This window comes from Lineus longissimus, chromosome 13 (assembly GCF_910592395.1).
Source record: "Lineus longissimus chromosome 13, tnLinLong1.2, whole genome shotgun sequence".
In the NCBI taxonomy this organism is placed as follows: Eukaryota; Metazoa; Nemertea; class Pilidiophora; order Heteronemertea; family Lineidae; genus Lineus; species Lineus longissimus.
In genome coordinates, this window is record NC_088320.1 from 8,157,672 (window position 1) to 8,182,387 (window position 24,716).

The following is a 24,716-nucleotide window of genomic DNA, read 5'->3' on the forward strand; positions in this document are numbered from 1 at the left end:
ACGTACACGTTGGAAACTAGGCCTTGTAACTGAGTTATTGTTCGGCTCTGACAGTAGAGTCAGAGCAGCCAAAGTAAAAAGTGGGAATTGTTTTACTAGCAGAGCAATTTCGAAGTTGTATCCGTTAGAAGTCAGATCAAAATCTGTTAGACAAACTGTGTTAAGTGAATTAAAGTCATGTGATGATCCCGGGGAACCTGAGCTAAGATGTAGCAAGCGCCCTTCGGTGGCAGCGACGAGAAGCAAAATTGCAGCGCAGTTGGCCGGGGCGGAGGATGTGTAAACTAGGTTTACAGGCCACCGTAGACAAATTCACTGTAGTGAAATATGACATGCATTTACGGAGTCACGTGGTTTATATGTTCACCCTTATAATAATGTTGTAATAAAGATCACTTCGCATGTGGAGTCATAAGAAGCACGTAGTTCCTCTTGCGTTTGTCCCTGTGGGCTCTAACAGGAATCTGGTGTTTTAGTATTGATGTTTACAAAATTTTGGATGCTTTTGACCTCCCAAAACATGTAAATGGATAGCATGACCACAAAATGATGGTTTTTCCATACTGGTGCTTTAACCCACAGTTACGATGTAAATCTGTGAGGTTTAGTTGCGTAATTTTGTCTCCAATGACTTTTTATGAAATTTCCTAGTCTACAGTGAGTCATGTGATATGGTGCTTCATGCATGTTTAAAGAAAGCATATTAAAATAAAATGTTTTTCTCAAGAATAATAAATGTCTTTATTTTTTCATCCTCTCTTCAGTTGCAAGATATTGAAGGTAGGACCATCGGTTTCTTGATTCCAAACCACAAAAAAAGATCTAACTGCCATGGCTCTCAATTACATCATTACAAAAGCGCCCATTTCTTTGTGGGATGTAATGGAATTGTGACAATATAAGCCTATAAATTCAGGGGAGGAGAATGTATGTCATGGAGAAAGGCCTTGTATGCATAATTATTAGATACCTATCTAATAAATAAATTATTCAGATTAACACTGAAAATGACTGCTCCCTCCAGGAGGTTTTGGAAATGGCAGTCAAAATCAGTGGTGTTTCAGTGTGGATTCAGTGTGCTGCGAAATATTTAAATTAACACTGAACCCCACTGCCAGCCCTGTGCATAATGCATAGTGGGGAGTCATTTTCAGTGTCGAAAACAGTGGAAATCAGTCACCCTAAATATTTAAATTAGCACTGCTTTTGACTGCCTTACCACTGATTTTGACTGCCTTACCACTGATTTTGACTGTCTCACCACTGCTTCTGACTGCCTGACCTCTATTGTATATCTACATGCTTTGGTAATGCATGACTAAAAAAAAACACTGCCTGTGACTGCTTTCCACTGATTTCAACACTGCCATAAAAATTTAGGTACCATTGCAACCTGACTGAATCCTGACTGATACCACACTGCTTTTCGGTGAGGGTTGACTATTCAAAATGAATTTTGAATTCAAGTTTTGTATGGAAAACCTAACTTCAACATCAGGTCACTGATTGACGTCATTGATGTCAAGAAGACGTCAAATAGTTACAAACATTCTGCCTCTGTATTATAAAATGTTTATAATGAGTAAAAACAATCATTTTCAAGCTGAGAACTATAATATCAAAACTTTGTACATTTGAGGTAATTTGTGAAATTTTTGACAATTTTCGTTTTTCAAATAAAATCATTTTTCAAAAACAAAAATCAGAATTTGTGAAATTTTTTTTCAGGAATGTGGAGGAAACATACTACTGCAAATAATATATAAAAAACAGAAATAAAAACCAACCAGAAATACAGTTTCAGTAATGTTTTATTGGAAATTTTCACATGAAAATAAAATCCAAGATGGCCGCCAACAGGTCACGTGACCATTGGACGCCCCAAAAATAAAAACAAATATTTTATTCTGAAAGGCCATCAAGTTCCCTCCAAAATGACATTTATTTTTCTTTTATATCTTTCTTGGTTTTGGAACAATAATTTATTTCCTAAAAGCTTCAAAAAAGCCTAATTTGGCTCCAGCACTATATAGCAAGGCCACAATACACATTGATTCACCGTGCATCATTGCGTCACGTCACGATTTCAAGGCAGGTCACTAACTTCAAATGTAAATAGCTCTAAAACTGTTTCGTGCATCGTAATAAAAATTATACCATCGTAATCTCAGTTTTTCTCTTCATATTGTCCTTTCATACTGATAAAATCCTCAAATTATTACTGTGCCGATTTGCGAACGGAACTTTGGATTGTGTGTAAAATCGGCGACGTGAAAGTTGTGCGGGAATGTCGCGGCTTTTCGAGGGCCGTTCGTTTGATATCCTGTGATCCTTCAAAAAGCCGCGGGCCTTCTCCTTATTTGGCTGAGATGAAATTTAAGGATGCAGAAGAAGGGACCAATGAGAACCCCCAGAAAAAGTACCAAGTCATTCCGTTCCCGATTTTTTGAGATTTTGACACGGTAAGTTTAGTCTTCATTTCCATCTCCGTGTTTCGAAAACAACGAAATATCTGCTCAAAGCACATCGACACGCTAACACAACAACTCACCGTGATTACGCCTATGTAAATTATATAAACATTGCACACGTTTTAGATCCGCGGATATTGATTTTGTTGGCGAATACCCTCCAAAAAACTGAAAGATTTTGACGTAAATGTTACTTGTTTGTGATGACGGCGAACGATCCTGCCGCCATGATGAAATTCCTGGAAAAACCTGTCAATAAGCTCTGACGCTGCACACGTCACGGCTGGCTCGCCGTTAATTGGTGGATGAGCGAGATGGCGCGACGTTCATTGGCCGACAATTTTACGTCACCGATCGCGTAAACATAAACCCACGTGGGTTGGGTGATCGCACGTGGGATGATCTTGCTGGGTAGAACCTCTTATTACTTCGTTATTATTGAATTAATTCACGATCATTAATGATATAGTGTGATCATATGAAAATACCACGGCTTCACTGCTCACACATGTTGCATTATTTTCAATATTTCGGCACTGTTGCTGTCAAAAATATCCTGGTTTTAAACTGTCGCTGTTAAAGCTCACTAAATATCCATGACGTCAGATACATGCATAAACAGCGGGGCCCGGATCATGTATATTCAGAAGACGTCAATGTTTTCATTATATTTATGTGAGCTGGGTTTGGAAGGACTGTTTACAAACATCAGCTTATTGGGAATGATGGTTACTCTTTGCCTGAAGACCTACTGACGAAACTAAGACCCCCACTACAAAAACAAGACCCAACATTAAAACAAAGACCATCTCACTTCTGCATCAAGACCCCATGTCTAAACTTAAGACCATAAAGACTATACCTAGAAGACTAAACTTGATATTGAGCTGCATGCTCCCCGGTGGCCAGGGAATGGCCACAGGGGGTTACTCAATGAAATAAAAACAAACCATCCACTTACTTGTACTTGATACTGTTTAGTCTCAATGTTCAGAAGACTATGAAAGTTTACCAAATAATATTGAATTCTTATAATCAAATTTTGTTCTTCTCAGGAACTGTAGTCAAGATGATAACACAAGAGACAAGAGGGGCAGCCGAAGGGAGCAATGATGGGATGGATGATGAGTGTGATGTCATGGCGTTGGTTGACTTTCCTACCAATTCCAGAAGAAAAGAGGAATTCACCTGGCCAAGCGGCGAAGACCAGCAGAATGTTATGCCAAAGTTCATCCTCTCCAGCAGCATTGAAGTTACCACCACTACAGGAAGGATCTGGTCGATCGCCAAAAAAACAATGGATGATATTTCTGATATCTATTCACTTTTCAAAAAACTGTACTTTGACAACACTGATTTAGACTGATGCTAGTACAAAGAATTCCAATTCTCATTCATGTGACTCAAAGTTAATTCTCACGTTCTCCTCAATAGTCAGTTGCGCTTTTAAATCTTACCAACAGCTTTTTCAAATCAAGATGTCTGCAACAGTTTATGTTACATTAATTTGTTGCTGTAGAATAATAGCTGCAGTTCAGTCCGAGAACTTTATTGCCAGTGTTCTAAGCTGCATTTTGATATATCACATGCCATATTTCAAAATTGGGCAAAGATTCTCGAAAAAATATATACACGGCGGCCATTTTGAATTTTCAATCTTGCAACAAAATGGCCGCCATCGTAGAAAAATATTCAGTGTTCTATGAACCTCTCTTTAAGGATTGAATGCACAATACTGAAATTGTGTTTTCTTTTTTTGAATTACTAATTAATTGATTCGTTTTAAACAATGGATGTAAGAGGTTTTCTGGTGCTGGCGGCCATTTTGAATCAAGATGGCCACCATTTTAGGGATATTTTTCGATTTTTCGCTAGATTTGGGAAGGTTTGACCAAAGTTCAATGATACCTGACTATTTTTTGGGTGTCTATAAACCGAAGATCGAAGACCGAAGATCGAAGATAGAAGACCCACCCAAAACTATAAAACGAAGATCCCCCAACTATAAAAGGAAGACCCTAATGTCAACTATAAAACGAAGATCCCCCCATCTATAAAAGGAAGACCCTAATGTCAACTATAAAACGAAGATCCCCCAACTATAAAAGGAAGACCCTGATGTCAACTATAAAACGAAGATCCCCCAACTATAAAAGGAAGACCCTAATGTCAACTATAAAACGAAGATCCCCCCATCTATAAAAGGAAGACCATAATGGTTTTCATTCTCATGTTCAGTTACTGCACAGTTTGTTTTCATTTTCATTTGTTTTCATTTTCGGTCCATGCTACATTAATGATTTGAGAAAGTAAGTGTACCGGGTACTACACCAGTCGTGTCTAGCCTTAGCAGCTTAGTGGCACAGTTTACATAAGGCGGGGAGCCCCGTACCTGTTACCATGCAGCCGTGCTCCAATATGACCTAGTTTCTCACTGTACTCATCATAGCCAGCCCTCAGCTTCGTCCAGAAGCTGTTTCTATGTGCATGTGTGTGTATCGTCATAGGCTCCCAGCAGGTTAGTTGATCACACGGCCAATATGGAATTGGTCCTACATACAGAAAAACAATCCAAACGTGCACGTGCAGGCGATGTCTACATGGCACTTGCCTGCTAGTTTTCATTGACATTGATTTTCAGGATTCCCTTTATCAGTTTTCAAACATGGCTTTTAAATTACCAAAATTGAATGTGTCAGGTAAACAGAAGTGCGAGACATTTTTCAAGAAATTCAAATGGGCCGATTTGAGTGTCGTAGAAGAGATCGGGCAAGGAGCTTACGGGACTGTGTTTCGGGCAAAATGTACGGGTAATACTGTTTCATATGACAACCCCGTCGTCGTTAAAAAGGTTCACGGCGACACAGTCAATGTTGAACGCAACTTTTTAAAAGAGTGTCACCTGCTTAATGATATGAGCCACCGAAATGTAACTTCGTTTATCGCAATGTGTGAGATGCCTTTCGCGATTATGAGCGAATATGAATGCTTTGACTTTGCGCCGTTTGGCATTGATAAATCGGTAAATAATCTTTCCCAGTGGTTGTGCGTGATTGACTCTTTGGATGACATCAATCCATTATTAAATTTGTTTACTCTCGTTGGCAGTGATGCCATTAGTGGCCTCGCGTATCTTCACGGTAAAGGCGTTGCCCACCGCGACATTAAGCCAGCGAATATATTGATATCCAACAAGAACTACAGTTCACTGGAACCATCCAGTAAAAGATTCATGGAAGCATACGAGTTCTCTCCATTATTATGTAAGCTAACTGATTTCGGGGAAAGTCGTTCAGACATTGTCCAAACCAACACGGTGATGAACGCCGGAGCGACAACTAATGTACAGAGGGGGTCACTGCCATTCATGGCTCCCGAAATTCTAGTGGAAGAGCTTCGTGGGACCAATGCCTCACTGGAAGATCTCAAGAAAATGGATATATGGGCAATGGGGATGACTTTGTACACTCTCATTAATCCCGACCAGCCCTATCCATTTAGCTTGGAATCTAAAGAGGAAAATATGAGAGGTCAAGACCTGTACAAGAACCTTGTGGCTTCAAAGCTGAGGGTCGGGCACCGGCCTCGTCCTTCACCAAAATTCGAATTCTTGCAGAGGACCAAGTTGGCAAATTTGTATCGGATATACAAACAGTTCACCTTGCAAGACCCATATGCAAGGCCCTCCGCTGAAACATTGAAGCAAGCTTTTTTCATTGTTGACGACGTGGAGTTTATGTCTCTCGGAGTAAGCCAAGCTACCCCACAAGAGAACCATGATCGCATCATAGCATCAGCACTGACCCGTGGAGAAAATGTGGCACTTGGCACAACCCTGGCAAACGACGGTACAAATGCCTGTACCTTCTTAGCTTTGGGGATTGCTTCCGACGTACAGAAGAAAGGGCCCGAATTTGTATGGCAGGACGTACCTTTATTAGCTGTGAAGTACATCAATATTACTTTGGAAGTGATCAATGACATCCGAGAACACGACCGTACGTATGACACTTTGGAAGCAATGGTAGTGATGAATGAATTGCCAGGGCCATTGTGCTCACCTCATGTGGAGGAAAGATGGATAAAGAGCATGGTATTGTGTCATGTAGTGTTAGGTTTGATGTAGGTCCAAGCAATTATAATTTCCCCAAAATGGCCAATTTACAGTACATTCGACCTCTGTGACCTTGAAAAGTAGGTCAAATCAAAGAAGACCCGGGTGACACATTGAATGGTTGTTAGAATTAGATGTACCTATGATATAAAATTGGTGCCAATCGGGCAAGTCATTACTAGGAATAATGGCATTTTGAAGAATTTAGGATTTGGCCCCCTCCCTGGATGCCAAACGGCAAATCAGATCGCACCAAACTTCGGTACCTGAGATCACCTGACCAAGGGGTACATGTGTACTTAATTTGTGATCAATAGTCATTGCAGTTAAGAAACGTGCCATAGTTACGGCCTGACGGCGAATTTACGCCATTTGACCTCTGTGACCTTGACAAGAAGGTCAAATTAAAAACCTGTGTGACATATACTGTATGGTGGTTAGATGTACCCATGATATCAAATTAGTGGCAATCGGGCAAGAAGTTAAGGAATAATCACATTTTTAAGGTTTTTGGATTTTGCCACCTGGTGGTCAAGTGGTGAATCATATTGGACCAAACTTCGGTCCCTGAGATCACCTGACTAAGGGGTAAATGTGTACCAAATTTGGTATCAATAGTCATTGCAGTTTAGAAACGTGCCATCGTTACATCCTAATGGCCAATTTACACCATTTGACCTCTGTGACCTTGAAAAGGAGGTCAAATCAAAAACCCGGAGGATATATGATGCACCTTTGCTAGAAGTACCTACCATATTTTTTTCAAAATTTCCCGACTACTATTAAGGGAGATATTGCATATTTTCACTTTTAACGTTTGGCCCCCTGGTGGCCAAACCATGAAACGAATCGGACCGAAACTTGGTCTCCAAGGTGTCATTACATAAGGGTACATGTGTACCAAGTTTCAACTCAATAGCTCTAACAGTTACGAAACGTGCCCTGCTAACGGACGACGGACGACGACGGACGACGACGACGACGACGACGACGACGACGACGACGACGACGACGACGACGGACGACGGACGCCACGGTATGGGATAAGCTCACCTCTGCTAAGAGGTGAGCTAAAAAGGCTGGTCTTCTCCCCCCGTCCTTGGAAATATTCGAAGAAACACCATCCGGTAGTCCTGCCAATTCGGACAGGGGTGTTGAGGAGTTAGAGAAAGGTCTTCTATTTGGTTCCACCCAATCGGATTCGGAGTGTTATTGGGTGTACACGTGTGTCCCGTATTCATTTCTAATAGGGTTTAGGAGGGACTGCTTCTTTGTGGTGGACACTCACCCACAGGCAGATGGTAATGGTGTACTTGCTGTATTCGGAGAGAGTGGGATGTTGGAACGCAAAGAAATCGTCAGGAACGTGTGTGGTTGGATTGTAGATCGTGTTGGAGAAGCAGGCAAGAACCATGGCCAATCCCTATCGCGCATAGACGACGGGTAAGTCAAGATTTTATACTTTGGGCATAGGGGAGACATATTTTACACATATTGAAAAGAATGAAACTTAAATGGCCTATTTGTGATACCATTGGGCCTTCGCTATAGAAAACACACTTTTGGATCGTGTACCTTGATTTGTCCATGGAGGTATTACTAATAAATATAATACCTCCATGATTTGTCAAACTAAATACGTTTAAATGTCTTGTCGAAGTTGGCGAACTTTATCCCGCATTGGGGAAAACGGGTAAAACTTATCAATTAAGGGTAAAAGTTGTAAATCGACCATTCAAAGCAATGAGGGATATAATGTTTTGCTATACAAAACAAAAACACTTAAAACCCTTTCCCTTGCTGACCTTTTGTCAAATTGATTTGCATGTATGGGCCTCAGAGGGTTCAGAAATGTACTAGTATAATATTCCTGTTTCTCTTTCAAAAAGCTGTTTGCCTTTTCACTGGTTCCAGCAGCATTGGTTTCAGTCTATCTCTCATTGTATCTAATTGTTTGACTTGTTCTTACTGCAACTACAAAAATTATGCGTAGTACATTTCATGGATCTCATTTTTTTCGGGGTATGATTCATGTGGTACAAGTGCACTGCGCGTATAGTCTGTATAGTATGTTTGCTTCTATTCTACCGTGTCTATAGGAAATATTTGCTTCTCTGTAACAAGTGTAATGGTAAACATTAGTGTACCGGTAGCAAGTTTTTCAAAAGTTGTAGATATGAACTTGGATGACAGTAACTCATGGACGAAATTTCGGCATCTTTTCCTGTTTTGGCAACCTTAGACTAATGGCTACTAAGTATTTCTAGCGATGAGACAACATATATAACAGTATAATAATCTTCACGTGATCTTTATGTATTTCTCAGGGTCACTGCTTAGTCTCTCTCAGGGTTGCTGAGGTAAAAGTCGTCTATTTTTTATCAAGTCCAGCTATTTTTTTTGTCAAGTCCAGCATAATTGATGGATATCTCATGGCAAATGGTCATCTGACAAGTTTGACCATTTCCTAATGAAAAAATACCAGTACCAAGGTGAGCACTATCTTGGTTCATGAAAAAAATTGATCTCCGTACGGTCTCTTCCAGTCACAGGTAATCATATCAATCGAATACACTTATAAGAACTAGTCCATTAATGTAAATTTAATACATGTGTGCATAAAATTAATGAGAAGCCTCCACTTCTGTACTCAATCATTCAGATATGATTTTACTGCTGATTTCTTGTTGTTGAGTGAATAAAGTTTGATCATCATGTTTTACACAAACAAGTTGTTTTCTGTTTTGAAAAAACTGACAATTCCTTGGAGTGAGCCAAGTGATAATTACATGTGTCGGCTCCATGGAATCCTGGAGGTACATGTATACAAAAAGTGATTTACCTCCATAATGGAATTTACAGATAAGAGAAAAAAAAAGTTTTCAAGACTTGGGAGACCTTCGGAACCCCTGCCAGATTGCCAGAACACTTGTTTTCTCCGAGCAGCGCATCGACCCATAGCTACCCCCCCCCCCCCCCAACAGTTTCAATGTTTCCCTGCTCTGGGTGACTTGGTAATTTAGAATCTCGTCCCCAGGGGTTAGGCTCCACCATCATGGGTCGAGACTGGCAGGTCGGTCGCCAACTCCTAAATGCAGTGTTAGGAAAATCCGGAATTTACCTGAATGATCTGATCTCCTATGTCACTACGCCGCACTCAGGCTAGCTTGCTTGTTGAAATAAAGATGCTCAGTCACGTGTTATGACGTGCAAGTCTGCAGTAACTGAACTTGAGGGTCTAAAACCACCAGGGTCTTCCTTTTATAGATGGGGGGATCTTCGTTTTATAGTTGACATTAGGGTCTTCCTTTTCTAGTTGGGGGGATCTTCGTTTTATAGTTGACATTAGGGTCTTCCTTTTATAGATTGGGGGATCTTCGTTTTATAGTTGACATTAGGGTCTTCCTTTTATAGTTGGGGGGATCTTCGTTTTATAGTTGACATCAGGGTCTTCCTTTTATAGTTGGGGGATCTTCGTTTTATAGTTGACATTAGGGTCTTCCTTTTATAGTTGGGGGGATCTTCGTTTTATAGTTGACATCAGGGTCTTCCTTTTATAGTTGGGGGGATCTTCGTTTTATAGTTGACATTAGGGTCTTCCTTTTATAGTTGGGGGGATCTTCGTTTTATAGTTGACATTAGGGTCTTCCTTTTATAGTTGGGGGATCTTCGTTTTATAGTTGACATCAGGGTCTTCCTTTTATAGTTGGGGGGATCTTCGTTTTATAGTTGACATTAGGGTCTTCCTTTTATAGATGGGGGGATCTTCGTTTTATAGTTGACATCAGGGTCTTCCTTTTATAGTTGGGGGGATCTTCGTTTTATAGTTGACATTAGGGTCTTCCTTTTCTAGTTGGGGGGATCTTCGTTTTATAGTTGACATTAGGGTCTTCCTTTTATAGTTGGGGGATCTTCGTTTTATAGTTGACATTAGGGTCTTCCTTTTATAGTTGGGGGGATCTTCGTTTTATAGTTGACATCAGGGTCTTCCTTTTATAGTTGGGGGGATCTTCGTTTTATAGTTGACATCAGGGTCTTCCTTTTATAGTTGGGGGGATCTTCGTTTTATAGTTTTGGGGGGTCTTCCATCTTCGATCTTCGGTCTTCGGTCTTTGGTCTTCGGTTTATAGACACCCCTATTTTTTGCTGAATTAACATCTTGGCAATCAACTTAACACCATTTCTCTCTTTTGTAATGAATCTGTGGTATCGAATTAACAAAATTTATGCAAATTACGTGTCCTCTCCTGATTGGCCGATCTCAAATCTGAGCCCGCGAACGCGTTTCTCGTCAAATTTTAACATAGATCAGTAATTTTTATCAAAATTCAGTAAATATTAGTAAGTTAATCTGCTTTTCAGTTGATTTTCTTATGTTAAATGCAAGAAATCCCTCGAAATCATTAACAGGGTCCCCCTCAGCCAATCTAAGGCTAATCCCTTAGACCTCATAAGTTGAACCGGACCAAAACAAGGCCTGTTTCGGCACCTTTAATTTGCTATATCTTGAGAACCAGTCACCCGATTTTCAAAATATAGACAGTTATATGCTTGTTTTAAAGGGTACCATCAGACTGCTGTGAAAAAAAAACAGTCTTTCAACATTCAAAATTTAAGTGGCCTTGCTACACTATAGGGTAAAAAAGGCTTAGCACTGAAAGGGTTAAGATGAAGGAGGTAAACAAATGGCACATCAGCATTGAAGGCCGACATGTCCCTCGAACTGAAGTTTGGGAGCCTCCAAAAAAGAACCCACTCACCACTCAGCAGGTAGATATAATTGCACAAAAAAGTTCAGCTGTCAACTTGACATACTCTCTCAGGAGCCGTCATGTCTTTCAAGGTGGCAGCACCCACATTGAAATGGAATATATAATTGTAGAAATGGTGCTGCCACCTATAGAAATTGGCAACTGCTCCTGACCAATTTTGCAGTAGCCTAATTGCCATTTCGTTTGAAGAATTGTATCAAATTCAATATTTCATATAAGTATTCATAATTTGATCGCAGGTCAATCATGAACCGGCAAAAAATCGATTGGGGGTGGGGATCATCTATGTAGCTTCCTTTTGCATACACTTTTCTTGTTGGGTTTACTCTTGCCTTTCAGTCCAACATTTCAACTCCGGAAATATTGACTGTTGATGGCGTCAGGGAGGCTGCCAGGGTTAAAACTGGAATCTTGCCAACTCGCCGTCAATCAGAGACCTTCATCCAGAGAAAAAGAAAGAAACTGAGGGCTGAAACAGGGATGACGGAAAATGGGATCAACAGACCACTAAGAGCTATTGCTGAATCCTATGATAGTGATAGTGATGAGGAAACAGACTATTCTTTTGGATTAGTTCCAGCTGTTGCAGACATCAGGCCAAACGACATGTTCTATACCGGTCTTACTTCTGTTATAGTTGACCCTGCACCAGGTCTGGTCTAGCACAAGAACACAGATAAAAGACCAACTCATTTATGTTCCTAATTCACTGCCATTATCCCCAGCTTTAATAAAGAACTATTCAAAAATACATAACAACTGATAACAGAACTCTAGTCCAAAAGTGAAGTCATATGAAGTAACCTGAAGATAACAGAACTCTGTTATAAAACCTTATTTACATAATGTCATTTTGTCATATCTGCTTCACCTGTTCAAACCGTGCAGATCTGCAGTACCTCTATCTTGCCAAAAACTTACTTCTGGTCACAAGTTCGAACACATGCAGGTTTGTTTTGTACAAGAGAGAACCTATATTTTAAAGATTGCACTTGCTGCATGTACCACCAGATTTTAATTCTTCCATGTTTATTTCAAAACATGTAGCATGAAAAGACTACTGTAAAACCTGCCTAGTCATGCCTTCATGCTAGTCTCTTCAGTCCAATTTGCATAATGACTATTCAGATATGAATGTGTACGTCAATGTTTAAAAACCACTAATTCAGCAGAAAATGGGTGATATCCCCTGGTTTGTTCTGTACAGTTTTCAAAATTTTAATAAATGGGTGTAGACTTTTAAAATACATGTACATACATGTTATTATTAATAAAAAGTTTACAATGTACATTCTTTCTTTTTCAGTTTCCTATGGTGAGGCTTGCTTCGTTTCAGATAAGAAATATCTCCACGCAGCAGCTACAAATCCTCTGGCACATCCTTCAAGGATCGTCGGAAAATCTCAAATGGTTTCATACCATATTTGTTTCGCATCTGCAAGATTTCATCCCGGGTTTTTTCAGACATCCTTGGAAGAAGGACTGGCTGCATGTTTTCTGAAGGAGAGCCATGCTGCCCACTAATTCTTATCTTCCACTTTTTCAAATTGCTGAGGTGGATTGTCATTGAGAGAGTCAGGGAGCAGTTATGACAACTGTGCCTCTTGCCACCACTACAGCCTGAAATTTAAAAGAAATGTATCATGAAAGTTGTGTGGACGCAGGTCATAAGTATGTGTACGCGAGATGGAACCTCCTCGAAAACAACAAAGAAGTGAAGAAATCGGTCAAGTCCTGCTTCGCAAAAGCAGAGACATTCGCAGACGACACCATTACCGAGATGTTCAAGAGATATTCAAGCTGGCACCACCTGAAGAAAGCAGTGTCGTACATCCACAAGTTCATCGAATGGCTGCGCCTAAAGCGACCTGCACAGAAAAAGCCCTTGACTGTACAAGACTTGGAGACAGCCAAGAAGTCTATCCTGCGCTATATCCAAGCCAAGAACTACAAAGAAGAGATACAGTCATTGAAAGCTGGCAGCCCCGTCGCAAGAAAGAGTCTAATTCGTGAATTAGAGCAATTCCTAGACCAGGACCAACTGCTGAGATTGAACGGTCGTCTGAAATATGCTGCAATACCGAACAAGACCAAGTATCCGATCATCGTCCCGACGAACGAACACGTCACAGAGCTGCTAATTCGAGACATCTCAAAGCATTCCGGTCAAGAGCACGCCATGGCGAATCTTCGAGAGCGATACTGGGTCCCACAAGCACGCACTGTGGTGAAACGAGTCCGGCGCACCTGCATCATCTGCAACCTACTCTACAAGAAGCTTTGTCAACAAAGAATGTCCGACCTGCCCGCCGACAGAGTCTCGCGCCCTGGAGAAACACTACGGTTGCATATTCACCTGCCTGTTGATGCGTGCAATACACATCGAGAAGCTTTCGTCCATGGATGCTGATTCCTTCATCAATGCCTTGGTTCGATTCTCTGCCCGCAGAGGTGTGCCCACTCGAGTTAGAAGCGACAACGGTGGAAATTTCCTGAAAGGCTGCCGGGAATTGAGAGAGTCCAACGCCAAGTGGAACGAGAGCCACCGTCTCCAGCAGCACCCACAGCAGAATCAGATAGAGTGGGTGTTCAACACTCCGACAGCCTCGAACATGGGAGGAGTGTGGGAGAGATGCATCCGATCAGTCTGAAGGGTGTTAAATGCCATCATCCTGAAGCAGTCATTGGATGACGAACGTCTCGATACGATATTCGCAGAAGTCGAGTCCGTGATAAATAGCCCCCCCCGCTTACGGTGTTGTCAACAGATCCCAAGGACCAGCCGCCATCGACTCCAAACGCCCTGCTGCGTCCATACGCCGAACGATTTACGTCTCCGCTGGGAAACTTCGGAGAGCAAGACCAGTTCAGCCGCAGATGGAGACACGTACAATTCGTAGTAGACCAATTTTGGAAACGTTGGACTGCTGAATACATGCCCACCTTGCAGTTACGCCCGAAATGGATTGAGCAGCAGAAGAATCTCAAAGTCGACGACATCGTTTTGGTACTTGATAACACCCAGCCGAGGACACACTGGCCTATGGCTCGCATGCAGAAAACGTTCCCAGGAAGAGATGGGCTGGTTCGGTCCGTGCAGCTGAAGATGTCATCAGGAGATACGCTGACAAGACCAATCAACAAGGTCGTGGCATTGGAGGCGTCATTGTCAGAAAGTGACGACAAGGACGACACTCCTAATTCGGATTAACTTACGTTACTACGCGAGATTAAAGACTATCGATTATTTCACTTTGGATTACATTTCGATGTGGAATATAGACATTCGTATACTTATACAGGAATACATTATTTATTTGGACTATCATTGTGTGTGTTTGAACTTTCATATTCATATTTTGAACTATATTTCAAGTAATCTTGGATTATGTGTTTGTTTCTTTCGGACTTGCAATTCTTATTTTGGACTTACATTACAAGGTTCGATTCTTATTGGATTAGTTGTTGTCGAAATTGGACTATTCAGTTACTATATTCAGACTACTTTAAGGATTACTAATTGCTATTCGTTCGGAATATCGAATATTCAGATTGGACTATGTTTAGAATTTGGATATTTGTGGTAAATGCTCCCTCCAAAGACGCATTTAAGGGGGGCCGTGTTGGTGCCCCTCAACTTTGGCACAGTTAAATTTAAGTGTTAAGTTTTGGTTTCCATGAGCCTGGAAACCGCTGAATGAGTTTCACTTTAAAGGGCCATATGGTACTGGTGACTAGTGGACAATCTGGAGGCTGTTCTATAAACACAGCATGTGGTATCTAACCTGACCTGATTGGCCGTTCACAGCTGATGGGTATCTGTCATGCTATCTTGTGATGTCACTCCCGCCAAATTTCCACATGGCTACAGTATTTATTGAGTGGCTAGTGGACAATCTGGAGGTTGTTCTATAAACACAGCATGTGGTATCTAACCTGACCTGATTGGCCGTTCACAGCTGATGGGTATCTGTCATGCTATCTTGTGATGTCACTCCCGCCAAATTTCCACATGGCTACAGTATTTATTGAGTGGTTTTGCATTTGAGCAGTGTGGTAATGTTCAGTTAGTTCAACAGCTTTTGAAATAGTTTGAACATGTGGCCAGACTTTCTTACTCATAAGGCAAAGAAAGGTCAAGCAAATTGTCAGCTTCTTGCCTTGTTCATCAATGTAAAAGTTCATTGTTTTTGTTTAATCTAATTTTCTTAAAATTGGACAAGAAGCAATAAAATCACATTACAAATTTACAAAAGTCAGTTGCCAGGTGGTACTTATCTTACCCAGAAATGGTACAGTCCGGCTAATTACCAGTGTCCTGGCACAGCCTGGTGCAACAGGATGAGAATAAATAACTTCAGATAGCAAGTTTATAGGTTAAATGACTGTTATACTGTTGCCCTCAAAATTGCAGTAAAAGTTGAAATGATAACAATGGAAAGTGAAATAAACATTCTTGCTAGTAGTGAAGGGGTCCGGGATGTAGACCTCGGCCTGGAGAGATTCCGTGATGAGAACCGCCAACAGCATTCGATGAAACGAAAAAGTACCAATCGATTGAGAAATGAGGCAACTGAGACGAAGAAAGCTCTTGTGAAAGGAGGACTGAATTTTTATTGCGCAAACGATGAAGAAAAGGTTAACTTTTTTAACAAAATGGACAGGATAAAGGCAAAACTTGGTCGAGGGATATTTTCAGTGGTCTCCAACTATCAATTCCTGAATGAAGTGATTGACTTTTTTGTGGAAAATAATGTGACTCACAATGAAAATGATGATGCTTCATCACCAGCAATGACCAGCACAACTGTGCCTCAAGTAACACCCAGTTACCAGCTTTGTGCAAGAGAAGATATCAAGCAACCATTTTTTGTCTGTACCGGGTCCTTTCTCAGGAATTGGCAGGGTACAGGCCCATTCCCTAAATTACAAGGGCAATCTGCACACGAAGGAGTTCAGAAGGGATGGTCACACAGCTTGTTTGACATTAGCATGCCAAGGAATGGAGCAGCACAATCTCCACTGGACCTCTTCCCCACATGTTGATAATGGTGGCAAGTTTCTAGTCAATGCGAGGCTAGCCCATGGCTTTTTTACATCAGGACTACTGCCAGTGCAATACACCAAATTCATGGAAAGCTCTGATATTGGAGTACTATCATCAGAAACCCCGAACAGATTTGTGGACACTTATTGTCCGATTGTGCAGCAACAGGCTAAAGAGTCAAAACAAGATGCTATCCTCATGGAAAGTAGCCTTTCAATGGCAAATGGTGTAGAAGCGATAGATATTTCGACAGATGCTCGCCACTGCTGGCGCAAGAATGCCGAATTTAGTGATGTTGTTTGCCTTGGCGACCAGAGCCACAAGGTGCTCCACATCGCAACCATTTCGAAGACGGTGGATGATCCTGTGACACAAAGACATGAGCTAATCGGTGTAAAAGAGATTAATAAAGTACTCGATGACCAACAAGTTCCTGTACGTTATCACAGTCATGATCACAACAACAGCATAACAAAGTTTATTACCGAGGAGAGAAAAGAAACACGAAATGCCGAAGACATCTGGCATACCACGAAGACAATGGCATTATTGTCAATTCCTTGAGGTGTGATCTTAAAGTTCACTGTTTTATATGCGATGCCCCAGCCCGTGCATTTGTTAAACAAGTGAAAGGCCATGCGGGATACGATTGTTGTGAGAAGTGTGTTCAGAAAGGTGAATGGGAAGGAAAATTGACTTTTCCTGTTCACATTTCTTTACTTCAACGTGAAGATGTTCCATTGCGTGATGATGCCCGGTTCAAGGAGCAATTCTACGATGATACTCATCAGACAGGTATCTCACCTTTGAACGATCTTTCACTTGGTGTTGTGTCCCAGTTCCCCTTAGATTATATGCATTTAGTATGCCTTGGAGTGATGAAGCGTCTTCTTTGGCTGTGGGCACGTGCCCCTATAAAGAAACATGCATCAAAGTTGTCTGCTGAACACCTCAAGCAAATTTCGGAACATATACATCTTTGTCAAGATAGTCTTCCCTCTGAATTTCAAAGAAAATGTCGTTCTCTATCTGAACTGGAGAGATGGAAGGCAACAGAATACAGGAAGTTCCTGTTGTACCTCGGTCCTGTTGTAGTCAAGGGGTGCATGTCAGAGCAATGTTACAGCAGTAGTTAAACATTCCAGAAGGAAAGAGGACTTCTTTACTCATCCTATGTCATCATCTCAGCTGGGTGTTTGGAAAGTTTCCCACTTGGCTCCTAACCATGAAGTCATCCCTTTGCCAAACCATGTCAAGAAATGTGTGATGTTGCCGTACAAGGATGGTTTTGTTTCTTTTCCATTACTTCATCAGTAGGCCTACAAAATGTACTATCCAGTTGACAGATTCATTCATTCGCGTTGTTCTTCATGGGTGGGATGTTTGTTAATAGAGAATTCAATACAATGCAGTCATATTGTGTCTGATTGAAAACTGTCATGATTGTGGAAATTGAAGCTATCAAGCAAGTGACTACATGTAGTAGTATATCTCAGTGAGTCAACTTCGTATTAGGGATGGCACTGGAAAGTGATTCATAGGGGCTCTTCTCAAAAACATCGCGGCTTAATCCTTGACGAATGTCTTAACTTCAGTGAACATCTTACCGATCTAATTGTCAAATGTAATGCTATGCTAAACCCGATGAAATTGTTAAAATCATCAGTCCGATCAAAACATCTTGAAAAAATGTACATGTCTTTTATCCTGCCTCATCTTGAATTTGGTTCAATCATTTTTGCCTCTGCTAGCCAGATTTTATTAGCTAAACTTGATCAGATCAATTATCGGGCTGCCATAATAGTTAGTGGCTGTCTACATGGAACAAATCATATGAAACTGTATAAAAGGCTTGGCTGGATGACACTTGATTCCCGTCGAGTTGAAAAGAAAGTAATTTTAATGTACGATGTAGAAAATCATTCTGTCCCGTCATATGTTTGTAAAATTTTTAACTCATATCGTAATCAGGTTATAGATGCTAGACTTAGGCAACCTAGACCATATCGTCTTCCTCAGAATGTATCCCAGGGATTCTCCTAGTCCACTGTTCTAAGTTCTATTCGTCTATGGGACACTATACCAACTAATGCCAAGCAATGTTTATCGCGTAATTCATTTAAATATAATCTTAGATTACTTCGGAAAGGGCCAAAAGACCCGCTTGTCTCCACTAAATTAGATTTAACCCGGTATGAAGAACTATATCTAAATAGAACCAGGTGTGTTTTGATCTTTAAATCACACCTGTTTAGTCATAATTTTACTAATGTACAAAGCTCATCCTGCACCTGTGGTTTTAAGAATCAATCCACAAAACATATATTTCTCGACTGCCCTCCACTTCTAGATCTTCGTGTCTCACTGTTCAATGACCTGGGTTGGCTGACCAACTTTTCTTTTGTCAATTTTCACCGCATAGATGAGCGCCTGCAAGCCCTTTTGTATGGTCACAGTTCCCTTTCAACAGCTACTAACAAGAAAGTGGTTGAAAGAGTTGCCAAATTTATTTTTGCTGTGGTAAATTACTTTGCCGACCATTGAAAGGGCTTGCAGCGCTGCATCTCAAAATTACAAAATTTTATTCTTCCTACCTCTTTGCTTGTTATTATTTTATACTTCCTTATGTGGTCCATTATCATTTGTAAATATATTGTTTGTACTCCAGGGCTAATAATGCACATTGTGCCTCAGCCCTGGAAATTTATACCTTTTGTAACTTTGTATCTTCTTGTGATTCTGAATAAAATTTCATTAAACCTAACATATTGATGCACTGGAAAACCAGTTACCCGAATCATTACGTGAAATGTTTAGACGTGGAACTTCATATCTCTCCGGGGATCAGCCGCAGAAATTGAAGGATTTGTTGGTGAATCATTTGCCGTTATTTTCCAAATCAAAGTTAGACATAGGAACCGCAACAGGAATCAAACACCGAATAGATACGGGAGATGCCCCACCACTCAGCCAACCATTGAGACAATTACCAATACATCAAGAAGAAGAAGCAGACAAACAAGTCCGAGAGATGTTGCAGGCCGGGGTTATTGAGAAGTCAATCAGCCCCTGGAGCTGTGGCGTCGTCTTGGTCGAAAAAAAGGACTCAACGCAAAGATTTTGTATTGATTTTCGACGTTTGAACCAGGTCACAATCAAAACGAATAGTGGTCTTCAAAGAACCGACAGTCAGTTAGACAGCTTACAAGGGTCAAAATGGTTTTGCGCCCTTGACATTTCCAGTGCGTACTGGAACGTGGAGATGGAAGAATCTTCAAAAGAAAAGACAGCTTTCTCGACCAGGCTGGGTCATTTCCAGTTCTGCCGCATGCTGTTTGGACTTGTGAATGCTGGCGCCATCTTCTCCCGCCTGATGCAAAACATACTCGGTGGACTAGAATGGGAGGCGTGCTTAGTTTACCTCGACGACATAATTACCATGGGAAAAGATTTCGAAGACGCGTTTGAAAATTTGTCCAAAATTTTCACCAAGTTAGAAGCAGCAGGCATTAAACTAAAACCAAAGAAATGTAATCTGTTCCAGAAGTCAGTTGAATTTCTGGGTCACCTGGTGACTGAAGACGGGATCGGTACAGCCCCTGGCAAGATTGAAACAGTGAAACAATGGCCAACTCCGGAGTGCCTCACGGATGTAAAGTCCTTCCTTGGGCTGGTCACCTACTACAAAGCCTTTATTCCATCCTTCGGAGACATAGCCAAACCGTTATACCGTTTATCCACCAACGCTAAGGCCTTTGAATGGGACGAAGATTGTGAACAGTCGTTCCAGACTTTAAAGAACCTGTTGATATCCGCACCAATTTTGGGGTACCCAAATAGACACGGAAAATTCATATTGGACACTGACGCGTCCGGTTACGCTATCGGGGCCGTGTTAAACCAAATGCAAGACGGCCAGGAACGAGTTATTTCCTATGGGAGTAAAACGTTGTCCCCCGCCGAAAAGAATTACTGTGTTACTCGAAGGGAGCTGTTGGCTGTGGTTACCTTTGTTAAAAAGTACTGGCACTATCTGTACGGCAAGAAATTCACAATCAGAAGAGATCACAGCTGTCTACAGTGGCTGATGAATTTCAAAGAACCCGAGGGCCAGCTTGCGCGCTGGATAGAATTTCTCAGCACTTTCGACTTTGAAATTGTCCATAGGAAAGGGAAACTTCACGGCAACGCGGATGCCATGTCCAGAGTACCATGTGGATACTGTTCCAGCAAACGGAATAATTCTCCCTGCGTGCGACAAGTCCAAACAGCCACAGAAAAACAGTCCAATGACGTAGAAACTCAAACGGAACACTCCGGACCCCTGGAAGATGCTGCGCCTATTGTGATCAAGTGGATACCCAAGCACTGGTATCAAAAACCCCGACCAATTAGGAAGAAACGAAAGCCTCAAAGGAAGACAGGTGGTGCGGTTCGCCAGACACAAATCGGCAGGGCCGATAACTGGTCAGATCAGGTCATGAGCGACGCACAAAAGTTAGACCCCGAATTCAGATGGATTTATGACTTAAAGGAACAACATCAAGAACGACCAGCCTGGGAAACAGTCTCCTTGCATAACGAAAGTGATAAACATTATTGGTCTATGTGGGATCAGTTACGATTCAAAAATGGAGTACTGTGTCAGAGATACGAGGCTGACGATGGAAAATCCATGAAGTTGAAACCCTTGTTGCCTGCCAAGTTCCGCGAAGAACTGTTCCATCATCTACACAGCGCGAAGACAGCAGCTCACCTCGGGATCCAGAAGACTTATGAAAAAATGAAGGCCCGGTTTTATTGGAAAAACATGAAGGACACCGTATCTGAATTGTGCCAAAAATGCGACAAGTGCGAGTCAAGAAAGGCCCCACCTCATAAAAACAGAGGACAACTTCAGACCTACCTGGTAGGCTTACCCATGGAACGAATAAGTACCGATTTACTAGGCCCCCTACCCATAACCGCGAGACGTAACAAATACATCCTATTGGTCGGGGATCATTTCACGAAGTGGATAGAGGGATACGCCCTGCCGAACCAAGAAGCCGTAACTGTGGCTAAGAAAATTGTGAGCGAGTTTGTGTGTTGCTATGGTTCATTTCGTCAACTTCATTCTGATCAGGGCACAAACTACGAGTCTCATCTAATCAAGGAGGTGTGCAAAATTCTGGATATCCAAAAGACGAGAACAACTCCAGTCCACCCACAGTCTGACGGCATGATCGAGAGGCATAACCGGACCTTACCGAATTCATTATCGGTCATGGTGAAGAAAAACCAGAAGGATTGGGACGAACAACTACCTTTTGCGATGATGGCACATCGATCCGCCGTCCATAGCACCACCCCCGAGACCCCTTACTACATGATGTTCGGTAGAGAAATGGCCGTACCGTTAGACGTTATTTACGGCGACTTAAACAATGAAGAGTTGGTAACTCAGGACTATGCGGTGGAGTTAAAGAAAAGACTCACCCAAGCGTACAGCAAGGCCAGAGAACAAATCAAGAAACAACATCGGAGACAGAAACGAACATACGACCAAAGACAGCATGGTGCACCGTTTGAGAAAGGAGATTTCGTCTGGGTATATTATCCCCGCCACAGAAAAGGACTGGCAACTAAACTTTCATGTAACTGGGTGGGACCGTATCTCGTATTGAAGAGACTATCCGACACAGTATACCGAGTCCAGCAATTTAAATCGGTAACTAATCAATCATTTTTTTTATAGCATGTCGTTAAAAAAACCACTTCCGCCCCGAAAGCTGTGGCCATGTCCAAAGTGCCCGCGCGTTTATCGATTTGAACACAACATGGAGAATCATCAGAAAACCTGTGGTGCCCCTCCAGCGGTGACATGCCCCGAACCATCATGTCACGAACGTTTCACGTCCAACAAGAGAGCAGAGATGCACTATGTTGTAGAGCACTACCTGCCCACCCCCTGCGAACGAGCAGGGTGCGAAGAAGTTTTCGGCAACCGCCGGCTTATGCGTCGCCACTGTAGCGAGGACCACCCGTCGGCACAAGATATAGAAATTGGCGAGCCGCAAATGATTTTCCTGGACGAGGATGTGACAAACGCGGTTACTTCGAAATACGGGCGTACACCGTGCAAACGAAAATACGGTTTTCACGTATTGGGGGCTAAGAAATTAAACCGTGTGAATGCCTACGAACTGCCGGATGGGAGCCTGAAGATCGTGGACGAGACCTGGACCTTTTACTAGCACCAATAACCATTCCACCATACTGCAGAATGCCCGCTCAGCACCTATTATACCATTTGCCTCGCTTCCTCCATTTCAGCATGGTATTCCAAGCAAACCGTAGTGTGCTGTGTCGCGGATGTGGGAAGACGTTTTCGACGGAGAAGACTTTGCAGTCTCACCGTAAGACCTGCCGTGGCCGTCGAGTAAAGTCCGCCATCGTAAAGCCAGACCAAGAAGAGGGGGTTTCTATGTACGAGTGCCGGTTCTGTTGCCGTACCTTTTCGAAAAAAGCCACATTCTTGCCACATCGCCAGCTGTGCAGCGAGAAGAAGAGAGAGACGCCACCTAGGACGACTACCCCTAGTAAGCCGGTGTCACCTCCGAGAAAACCTGAGGCAGCCACACGCAACTCAGTCTCAGATTCCGATTGGGAGTCGGCGACATCAGACGTAGAGTCGGAAGTTTCCGTTAACGATCCCCTGCTGACCTCAGACAAGGAGAGGGAGCTGTTTATCCAACTTTTCGGCGCCGAGACTCCGGTAAAGACAAGGCCTACACCACCATCTCAAACGCCTGTGAAGCTACCAACCGCCGCGGATGCCGGCCTTTTCGCCAGCCCTGTGAGGACGGTACGCCATTGCCAGATCCCGCCCTATGTGCCCGACGCAGAAGACATTGAGGCGTACAGTCCCAAGCCCGTGGGAAATGGAAGAACGCCAGAACCCCAGTGCGTGCCTACCGGCGATAACTACGAGGCGTACCGGCCCACCCCAGGGCCAACGCCCAACGAAGAACCCTTACCAGCTCAGCCAGAAGATAGCACCGCCTCCTTTGTCTCCCCGATGCCGACGAGAAAGGACGAGGACACTCATGAGCAGTACGACAGTGAGTCCAGTGACGGCGGCTTGGCTGACTGCCTTAGTAGAGACGCGGCTCAGGCCGAGTCGCGCATCAACTCAGAACCTGTCGGTCATGTAGGAGATGAACAACTTACATTCCGGGCTCCAGCTGAACTTCCAGAAACACGTGGACCCACCACCCCTGTCAGTCGTCCGCGTCGACCACGCTCGTTCTAGAGTAAATGTACGTTTGACGGCGTGGTCCCCCGGAAGTATCGTAGGAAGGTGACGGAGATCGCCCCGGACGGCACCAAGAAGATCACAAAGGAAGAGTGGGTTTATCCGAGGTACGCCAACGCCTGTCCTCCATTTCCGGATGTGCTTTCGGACTCTGACTGACTCTGTCTGTGACGCGATGTTATAGTCATATATTTTGGGTGCGCTTGACATAATTTTTCACGAGTTAAATTCGAGTAGATTCTAATTTTGGTTGGGGGCTGTGTAGAATTTTTCATCAAAATTTATGGTTCAAAATTATGTTAAACACCTCTCCCTTTAAAACTGTTCTCCTATCAGTCCCTGTTTTCCACCTTCCCTCCTTCTTGTCAAGAACCCCCTTTTCAAGACAACATTCATGTAAGTGTCCTTTTTTATTATCTACTATTTGTGCTTAATTACCCAACCAGAATCCTTCCTGCTCTTGTTTATCTTGTCTAAGATTGTGTCAAGCAAACCATTTTCATATCCTGCGCCACCCGTGTTATGAACTTCCAGTAGAAAACCAGTTCCAATGTTGGCACCATTGGCTAAATTTGGACATTTCGTATTTCGCGCACTTCTTCCCCCTTTGAGGTGCTATTCGTAATGCTAAACTTGTGTCTACGTACATCGTTACACTGTGTACATTTGTACACCTAGTTTAATACTATCATGTCTGACCTGTTCAAGAGGTGAAGTCGGGGTTTTAGACGAGAATCTAAATTGTTTATATTGCCAGACGAAGTTATTGCCTGTCTGAACAATAGCTATGTATATTGGTTGATGATTCATTAGAATTATCTTGGGTTCAGTAAACTTGTTGCCTTGTTAGACGGTGTTTTTATGGGCAATGCCCGTTTCTGGCCATCGGCCATATTTCTTTTATTGAAGCATCGTGGCTCTTTCCTGCATCAGACTTTTCGTCTACAAACCCGACTTATACTCCTTGAAACTTACTGGGATCTTGTTTTATGGTCGTTGAGACATTTATTCACAT

The 24,716-nt window shown here is 42.4% G+C and overlaps 2 protein-coding genes across 2 annotated transcripts in view; one reads left to right on the plus strand and one right to left on the minus strand.

Annotated features, from left to right (window-relative positions):
• Nucleotides 1–5,136: 5,136 nt before the first annotated feature.
• LOC135498374 (serine/threonine-protein kinase ULK1-like) lies at nucleotides 5,137–12,020 on the plus strand. The gene is made up of 2 exons (XM_064788630.1): nucleotides 5,137–6,495; nucleotides 11,697–12,020. Exons 1-2 carry the CDS (start codon nucleotides 5,137–5,139, stop codon nucleotides 12,018–12,020), a joined length of 1,683 nt encoding a protein of 560 aa, XP_064644700.1.
• An 885-nt stretch (nucleotides 12,021–12,905) lies between these two features.
• The window catches only part of LOC135498376 (uncharacterized), a 41,989-nt gene continuing 30,178 nt past the window's right edge, over nucleotides 12,906–24,716 (minus strand). The window contains exon 2 of the mRNA XM_064788633.1: nucleotides 12,906–12,977. The gene's annotated coding sequence lies outside the window, so the exon portion shown is untranslated. The remainder of the gene's footprint in view (nucleotides 12,978–24,716) is intronic.